A 9,819-nucleotide genomic window follows, 5' to 3' on the forward strand; every position below is an offset into this window, starting at 1 on the left:
AAGACCCTCATGCCAATGTTTGCAAGAGCCTGCCAGCATTGAGATACAGATCTTGGGGTCCAAGGCCATGGCTTCCTGAAAGTGGCACCACAAATCCATCGGGTGGTAAATATGGTTAAGAAGGAACTGCAGATGCTGGAAAATCGAAGGTAGACAGAAATGTTGGAGAAACTCAGCGGGTGAGGCAGCATCTACGGAGCGAAGGAAATAGGCAACGTTTCGGGTCGAAACTTTTCTTCAGACTCAAGCCTGAAGAAAGGTTTACTCCAGCTTTTTGTGTCTGTCTTATGCTTAATTCAGATAGACACAAAAAGCTGGAGTAACTCAGCGGGAAGGCAGCATCTCCGGAGAGAAGGAATGGATGACGATTTGGGTCGAGACCCTTCTTCAGACTTGTGTTTAGTTTAGTTTTGAGATACAGCATGGAAAGAGGCCCCTTGGGCCCAGCGATCCCCGGACTCTAGCACTATCCTACACACTAGGGACAATTTACAATTTTTACCAAAACCAATTAACCTCCAAACGTACGTCTTTGGAATTCCGTGTTCTGTGTTGTGAAGTGAAAACAAGCGACTGAGACAGTGGTACTGAAAATAATTTCATTTTTTTAATATAATTGTCATCACAAATTTAACAAAGAGTCGGTCGGAAGCATTGTCTGACTGAGAGAGCTCCCGACTGATGCATTTCTTCATCCTCACCCAGGGAAGGAGCGGGGGATTAAGCAACCTGGGCCCTCTTAAAGAATGGGCACCGCGCGGGGACAATGGGCACGAGGCCTGCATCTGCTGCCGCTCCCTCTGCGCTGGCATCACCAACACCTACGCAGAAGCCAGCTCACCAAACAGCAAGCAGACCGCCCGGTTACTGCTCTGGTAACTACAGTATCTGCTCAGAGTACCGGGACTGCAACCAGCTGGTCCCTGGTGCATGGGACACTGAGGACTGTTTCTAGGCCCGGTTACAGGCCTGTGGCACCAGGCCTGCTTATTGGCCTGAGACACTAGGCCCAGTTATAAGCCTCTGGCACTAGGCCTGATTTTAAGCCTCTGGCGCTAGGCCCGATTACAGGCCTGTGGCATTAGGTCCGGTTACCAGCCGCTGACTCAAGGCCCGGTTAGAGGCCTGTGGCACTAGGCCCAGCTTTAGGTTTGTGGAACTTGGTCTAGTTACAGTGCCAGTGGCCTTAGGTCCGGTTACAGGCCTGTGACAGTGGGCCCATTTACAGGCTTATGGCACCAGGCCGGTTAGAGGCCTGTGTCAATAGGCCCAGTTTTAGGCTTGTGGTACTAGGTCTAGTTACAGTGCCAGTGGCACTAGGCTTGGTTACAAACCTGTGGTAGGTACCATGCCCAGTTACAGGCCTGTGACATTAGGTCTGTGACATTGGGCCCAGTTACAGGCCTGTGGCATTAGGCCTGCGGTACTAGGCCCGATTACAGACCTGCGGTACTATGCCCAGTTATAGTGCCTGTGGTACAAGGCCCAGTTACAGGCCTGTGGTACAAGGCACAGTACGAGTGCCTGTGGTATTAGGCCAGTTTGGATGCCCCCAGATCACATTTGCCTTCATATTTAGGCTCGTGCCATTAGCCCCAGTTAAAGTGCGTGCGGTGTAGAGTCTGTTCGGAGGGAGGTTGCTCGGGAGGTTATCACTGAGGTCTCCTTCCCTTCTCTCTCAATGTGTAATTAAATAAGACGTTCAACAAGCTATTCTAAGATACATTAAAAATACAAAGAAAAAACATTGCTAAAAGCACATTAAATACAGCAACTAATCTCCAGAACCCAACTTCAATCTGTAACGATTTACAATATTCTTAATAAAATTAAATTTTATCTGTTTTACACATTTAGGCCAAAGGACAATATCTACATTCACCTCATAAACCAATTACCAAAAGGTAAAAAAATCCTGACTATCCTATGCTTCATACTGCAGAGAAGGTAAAATAACTCATTTTAACACATGGTGGCCCTGTCCCTTCTCAGTCTCTCTCAGTTGAAATGCATTTTAAATATATATGTTATTGGGTCCCCCGCGACCACCCTCCATTTCCCATCCAACCTCCGCCTCTCCTGGAGTCCATCCTTGTTGCTGCGCTCAGCTCCAGAGATGCCGACTGTTGTCATGATACAGTTCCTGAGGATCTCCCTGTTGCTAGGATGCGGATCCCAAGATGGCTGCCGTTGCTAGGATACAGTTTCTAAAGTGCGGCCTGTTACCAGGTTACAGTTCCAGGGTTGGTGACTGTTGCTGGGATACAGTTCCTAAGATGGCAGCTGTTACCAGGTTACAGTTCCAGGGATTCCGACTGTTGCTAGGGATACAGTTCCTAAGATGGCAACTGTTGCCAGGATACAGTTCCAGGGTTGCCGACTGTTGCCGGGGATACAGTTCCTAAGATGGCAGCTGTTGCCAGGATACAGTTCCAGGGTTGCCGACTGTTGCCGGGGATACAGATTCCAAGATGGCTGCCGTTGCTAAGATACAGTTCCAAAGATACTGACTATTACCAGAATACAGTTCCAGGGATGGTGATTGTCGCTAGGTTACGGTTCCTAAGCTATTGCCAGGATACAGTTCCTGAGGTGCTGTCTGTTGTCAGGATCCGGTTCCAATGCTGCCAACAGATATTAGGATAGAGTTCCGTACTTGGTGACTGTTCCTTGAGTACAGATCCGGGAATGCCTTCTGTGGCTGAGAAACACATGGAAAATTGCTAGGGGTACAGATCCAGGGAGACTGTCTGATACTGAGGTTCAGTTGTGAGATATATCTGTGAGGCTCATTTCCGGGAACGTTGACCGTTGCTATGATACGGTCCTGAGCTGCCAACTGAGGCCGGGACACGGGTTCTGGGTATGTTAAATATTACAAAAATACAATTTCCGGAATGCTGACTATTATTGGGATGCAATTCTACAGATTCAGAGTGATTCTGGGCCTACTGTTTCAGGGGACATTGTTCCGGGGACAATGGGAATGTTATCCTTCGCTTGTGAATGAAGTATTGCACTATATGCAATGATAAGGATAAGCAAACTGCACTCAAATCTCCAGCCACAGGCACTTCAATAGGAATTGCGTGTCAAACTGAATCTCAGCACCTACCCAAGGGCCCCAAACAATAGCAATGCTCCTGAAAATCAACATTCAAAAACCTCTGTGATTTATCAGCAAGAAACCCTTCAGGTGTGTTCATAAGTTCATGTCATAGGAGCAGAATTAGGCTATTCGGCCCATCAAGTCTACTCCACCATTCAACCCTGGCTGATCTATCTTCCCCTTCAACCCCACTCTCTTGCCTTCTCCCCATAACTTTTGACACCTCTACTAATCAAAAATGTGTCAATCTCCGCCTTTAAAAAGACCAAAGATTTGGTCTCCACAGCCGTCTTTGGACTTTAGAGATACAGCATGGAACTAGATCCTTCGGCCCACCGAGTCCGTGCCGACCAGCGATCATCAGGCAAACTCGCAGTTTCCTACACTCTAGGGACAATTTTACAACTTACCAAAGGCAGTTGACCTATAAACCTGTCGGTCCTTGGAGCGTGAGAGGAAACCGGAGCACCCAGATGAAACCCTTATAGTCACAGACAACATCTGTAGCCAGGATCGAACCTGGGCCTCTGGCGCTGAGAGGTAGTGGCTCCACCAGCCGTGCCACATGTAAACTCAAGGCGTCAATGAACCTGTGTGAATGCTGTAAGATTCCATGACCTCTAATCAACTCTGCAGACCTTACTCAAGCATGTAAGACTGTAAGGGGGCTGGCGATGAGGTAGACGTTGGGATGTCTTCCTTGTTGGGAGAGTCATGGACATGAGGATGCTTGACATTGGATGTTTGCCCAACATTAATTGCACACTTAAAACTGACGGGGTTAGAAATGTTTCTCAAAGGTGAGGGAATCTCTGGGGTGGCGGAGGTTGAGCCATTAGATATATTTAAGGCGGAGATAGATAAATATTTGCAAAAGTCAGGATATGAGAGTTATGGAAAAGTGGCGCAGAAGAGGCTAAGGGAAGGGCAACCATGATGATATTCAGGTACAGGCTTGAGGGGCCGAGTGGGCTACTGCTGCTCTCGGCTCTTTCTATAGACAAGATGGGGATGGCTGACTAATGGTGGCATCAGGAACGGTGAACACGGAGAGGTTGAGATGTTTTGGACAGTCCGTACAGGGTACTGGTCTGCAGTTCTCATTCCGTCTGATGTGGGATCGGTGGTTAGGAGGTGTTGAGAACAGACCTGTTGTACATCACCTGGTAGTAGGAGCTCGAGTCGTTGATGGGCCCCGGCGTGTCGTAGCCGGTTTTGCCCACCAGCGAGTTGTACGTGTTACTATAGGGTAGTGTTTGCTCGTAGAGTTTGAGGTCCATCTTGTGGGACTGCTCGGAGGACATCAGGTTGGTGATTGAGAAGGGGTGGTTGAAGCTGTAGTGAGGGTCCATCTTCAGCTCGCTGTGGAGGTCGGGCAGGTGCTGGATGGAGGACGGCAGGAGCGGGTGGCCCATGGAGTGGGGGGAGGGGGCGGAAGTGGAGTTTGGGTTATCCACCCGCTGGCACCTCAGCTCGGTCAGCGTCCTCTGCTCATCCGAGCCCGGCGAGGTGTCCGAGCGGCTGGACTCCGCGTCCTCGGAGCCGGGGCTGGGGGCCTTGCCCTCGGGGACGTTCTCCAGCCCCTTGGCACCGGGGTCGAGGCCCGAGCGGGCCGCCAGCTTCTCCTTCTGGCACTTGAAGCGCTTCTGCCGGCGCAGGTAGCACCCGTTCTCGAACATGTTGCCCGAGTCCGGGTGCAGTGCCCAGTAGGAACCCTTGCCGGGCTTGTCCGGGGAGCGGGGCACTTTGACGAAGCAGTCGTTGAAGGAGAGAGAGTGGCGGATGGAATTCTGCCAGCGCTGCTGGTTCTCCCTGTAGTAGGTAGCAATGTTACAAGATTTTGAGATTTAAAAAATCAAGTCTGCAATTTATCCGCCAGCTAAGTTTAATTTGACTTCCTTAGCTCAAGTATTAAAAAAGGCACTTGAAGCGCTTCTGCCGGCGCAGGTAGCAGCCGTTCTCGAACATGTTGCCCGAGTCCGGGTGCATTTATGCCCAGTAGGAACCCTTTTAAATCGCCAGGGGTTCATGTGAACGCTTTCACATCGCGCTGGATTAGTGCCCTCAAATGGGCGGGATATAAAAAGCCCAAAATGAGGGCTATAGATAACTGATATATAAGGGTTACATTTAATGTAAAAATAAGGTACATACCTTAATTGTTTGCTCTAAGGAGCTGCGAGAGTGGCGGATGGAATTCTGCCAGCGCTGCTGGTTCTCCCTGTAGTAGGGGAAGAGGTCCATGATCCACTGGTAGATCTCGTTGAGAGTCAGCATCTTGCTGGGGGCTTGCTGGATGGCCATGGTGATCAGGGAGATGTAGGAGTAAGGGGGCTTGGCATGGCTGAAGTTCCTCCGATAGGGTTTTGGCTCCTTCCCACGGCTCAGTCCCGGAGAGTAGGCCAAGGAGCCCAGGGGCTGGTTCATGGGCTGGTAGGAGATGGAGTTGATGGGTGGGGTCTGCCCAGCGTGCGGTCCGATGCCGGGACTGATGGAGCACTGTACCGACGATTGCCCATTGGCGAGCTGGCCGATGGTGGGGGGCAGCACCGAGAGGGGCGGGCTGAGGTTGGTGTAGGACATGTTGAGGGAGGCAGGAGACAGGTTGCCCACGGACCCCATGGAATTCATGCCCATGTATCCGTTCATCGAGCCAAGGCTGGGATTCATGTTGGTCACCACCGGGTAGATCTATGGGATGAAGAACAGAAATAGTAGGTAAATATCAGCGAAACATGAGACCCGGGAGGGGGGTCTTAAATCTCCGCAGCACAACCTCAGGAGCTCCCGAATCAAGGGAGGTGATCTAAAAATGCCCCCCCCCCCCACTACCGAAGCCAATTTGCCCTCAACAAGCTTTCGCAAGCACAAGGAGCCAGAGTTGGCCCCTCAACCCCTCCAAGACTGGACTCGATGGGCCGAAGGGCCAGTTTCGGTTCTGTATGTCTATAACAATGAGAAACAGAAATAATCATAAACGACGGTAGTTCAGAGAGACAGCAAAAAAACAGGCCATTCGGCCCACACCGACCAACGGTCACCTGTCCACTAGTTCTACACACTAGGGACAATTTACAGAAGCCAATTAACCTACAAGCCTGTACGTCTCTGGAGTGTGGGAGGAAACCGGAGCACCCGGAGAAAACCCACGCGGTCACAGGTCACTGGTATAAACTCAGTGCAAACCCGTGGTCAAGATCGAACGCGGCTGAGTTAATCCAGCTCATTGTGTTTATCCTTGGTTTAAACCAGCATCTGCAGTTCCTTCCTACACAACAGGTACAAATAACTGCCGAGACCACTCTCTGAGAAGTGGATACCATTACTCCATAGTCTACTTTTGAGAGCGGCACAGTGGCGCAGTGGTAGAGTTGCCGCTTCACAGCGCCAGAGGCCCGAGTTTGATCCTGACTACGCCTGCTGTCTGTGTGGAGTTTGCATGTTCTCCCTGTGATCGTGTGGGTTTCCTCTGGGTGCTCCGGTTTCTTCCCACCTCCCAAAGACATGGAGGTGTGTAGGGAGTGGATGAGAAAGTGGGGTAACATAGAACTAGTGTGTGAACGGGTGATCGAGGGTTGGCGTTGGCTCGGTGGGCCGAAGGGCCTGTTTCCATGCTGTATCTGTGAACTAAACCGTGACTCATCGTGGAATTTCAGTGATGTTAATGCATAGAATACGCCCCTCTCCCCCTACAATCAGTCCGAAGGAAGGTCCTGACCCGAAGCGTCACCTATCCATGTTCTTCACAGATGCTGTTCACAATGTTGGGCGAGTCCAGAACCAGGGGCCACAGTCTTAGAATAAAGGGGAGGTTATTTAAGACTGAGGTGAGAAAAAACTTTTTCACCCAGAGTGTTGTGAATTTATGGAATTCCCTGCCACGGAGGGCAGTGGAGGCCAAGTCACTGGATGGATTTAAGAGAGAGTAATGCCCCTGTCCCACTTAGGAAACCTGAACGGAAACCTCTGGAGACTTTGTGCCCCACCCAAGGTTTCCGTGCGGTTCCCGGACGTTTTCGTCAGTCTCCCGACCTGCTTCCACTATCTGCAACCTCCGGCAACCACCTGCAACCTCTGGGAACCGCACGGAAACCTTGGAAGGGGCGCAAAGTCTCCCGAGGTTTCCGTTCAGGTTTCCGAAGTGGGACAGGGGCATTAGATAGAGCTCTAGGGGCTAGTGGAGTCAAGGGATATGAGGAGAAGGCAGGCACGGGTAATTGATAGGGGACGATCAGTCATGATCAGAAATGAATGGCGTTGCTGGCTCGAAGGGCCGAATGGCCTCCTCCTGCACCTGCTGAGTTACTCCAGCATTTTGTGTATCACTGAATGCTTAGGCGCTGGTTTCCTGGTGAGATCAGACTCCGTGTGTGGGGTTTGGGTCGGTTGGCTGCTTACTCTACTAGAATGTTTGGGTATGGGTTGGGCAGGGCCAGGCTGACCCAGTACCTACACCAGGTCAGGATGATCTGCTTAGTATTCCCGCTTGTGTCCTCTGTTCTCGATCGATGTCTCTGTATCAGACTAAATGTATTCTTTGTATGCTTTCCGATCAGGTATGGTTGTGGAAAAAATACAAGTGTGCAGATGGGATTTATTTTATATCTGAGCTTGTGCACACTATCAGAGCAGCTTATGTTCACACACACATGCACACACACATGCACACACACATGCACGCACACATGCAAACATACTCACGCATGTAGACATATGCACTCACAGACACAAATACACATGCAGACACAAACACAGGTGTGCAAATACAGACACACACACACAACACACACACACACACGCACACACATAGACACACACACACACACACAGACATACGCACACACACAGACACGCACACACACACACACACATACACACACACACACAGGCATACACACACACACACACAGACACACACACACACACGCACGCACACACACACACACACAAGCGCGCGCACACACACAGAACAAACATACACACAGCGCGCACACACACACGCACGCAGGTACACACACGCACGCACAAACACGCAGACACACACACACACAGAGACACACACACACACACACACACACACACACACACACCTCACACAGAGAGTTGTGAGTCTGTGGACTGTGGAGTTCTCAACCTCAGAGGGCGGTGGAGGCCAGTTCTCTGGATACTTTCAAGAGAGAGCCAGATAGGGCTCTTGAAGATAGCGGAGTCAGGGGATATGGGGAGAAGGCAGGAACGGGGTACTGATTGGGGATGATCAGCCATGATCACATTGAATGGCTGTGCTGGCTCAAAGGGCCGAATGGCCTCCTCCTGCACCTATTGTCTATTGTCTGCACCTCTTCACCGCCAAACTAAGCAAACACTTTGTTTAAGAAAGAACTGCAGATGCTTGTAAAATCGAAGGTAGACACAAAATGCTGGAGAAACTCAGTGTGTGAGGCAGCATCTTTGGAGTGAAGAAATTGGCGACGCTTTGGATGGAGACGCGCTGAGTTTCTCCAGCATTTGGTGTCTACCTAAGCAGACATTTTGACAGACTGGTCACAATCTACACTGGAACGAAATATTCTCAAAGACATGTTAGAATGATGAGAGACGTAGATGGGGCAAACAGTCAGAAAACAGTCTCCCAGGGCTAAAATATCAAAGACTAGAGGGCATAGATAGTCACATGGACTTTAGATAGTCACATGGACGTGCAGGAAATGGAGGGATGTAGGATCACGTGCAGGCAAATGAGATTAGTTTAACAGCATCATGTTTTGGGGCTGAAGGGCCTGTTCTATGTCACGGTAGTCTGAGAAATTGAGCCGTCCGTCAGCCATTCTCAGGAAGTTTGTCAAAGGAATCAGACAGCAACAGGCCCTTCAGTCCATCATGTGCATACTGGCCCCTCTGTGTGAATTCACATTCGCCTCCACTCCCTACACGCCAGAACCAGGGGCCACAGTTTAAGAATAAGGAGTAAGCCATTTAGTACGGAGACGAGGAAACACTTTTTCTCACAGAGAGTTGTGAGTCTGTGGAATTCTCTACCTCAGAGGGCAGTGGAGGCAGGTTCTCTGGATTCTTTCAAGATAGAGCTAGATAGGGCTCTTAAAGATAGCGGAGTCAGAGGATATGGGGAGAAGGCAGGAACGGTGTACTGATTGTGGATGATCAGCCATGATCGCATTGAATGGCGGTGCTGGCTCGAAGGGCCGAATGGCCTACTCCTGCACCTATTGTCTATTGTCTATTGTCTATTGTCTATTGTCTATTGTCTATTGAAACATAGAAACATAGGTGCAGGAGTAGGCCATTCGGCCCTTCGAGCTATCAATATGATCATGGCTGATCATCCAACTCAGTATCCTGTACCTGCCTTCTCTCCATACCCCCTGATCCCTTTTGCCACACGGGCCACATCTAACTCCCTCTTAAATATAGCCAATGAACTGTGGCCTCAACTACCTTCTGTGGCAGTGAATTCCACAGATTCACCACTCTCTGTGTGAAAAATGTTTTCCTCATCTCGGTCCTAAAAGACTTTCCCCCTTATCCTTAAACTGTGACCCCTTGTTCTGGACTTCTCCAACATCGGGAACAATCTTCCTGCATCTAGCCTGTCCAACCCCTTAAGAATTTTGTAAGCTAGGGACAATTTGCGGAAGCCCGCTTGGTCTTTGGGATGTCGGAGGAAACCGGCGCACCCCTGGAAAATATAG

At 50.1% G+C, this 9,819-nt stretch overlaps 1 protein-coding gene across 1 annotated transcript in view; it reads right to left on the reverse strand.

Annotated features, from left to right (window-relative positions):
- Nucleotides 1-587: 587 nt before the first annotated feature.
- LOC129714222 (hepatocyte nuclear factor 3-beta-like) overlaps nt 588-9,819 on the reverse strand; it is a 29,851-nt gene continuing 20,619 nt past the window's right edge. The window contains exons 2-3 of the mRNA XM_055663752.1: nt 5,322-5,800; nt 588-4,921 (exon numbers count right to left, since the gene is read on the reverse strand). Of these exons, the coding sequence (XP_055519727.1) occupies nt 4,237-4,921; nt 5,322-5,800 (1,164 nt within the window). The 3' untranslated portion in view covers nt 588-4,236. The remainder of the gene's footprint in view (nt 4,922-5,321; nt 5,801-9,819) is intronic.

The sequence above is a fragment of the Leucoraja erinacea genome, chromosome 38 (assembly GCF_028641065.1).
Source record: "Leucoraja erinacea ecotype New England chromosome 38, Leri_hhj_1, whole genome shotgun sequence".
Taxonomy (NCBI): Eukaryota; Metazoa; Chordata; class Chondrichthyes; order Rajiformes; family Rajidae; genus Leucoraja; species Leucoraja erinaceus.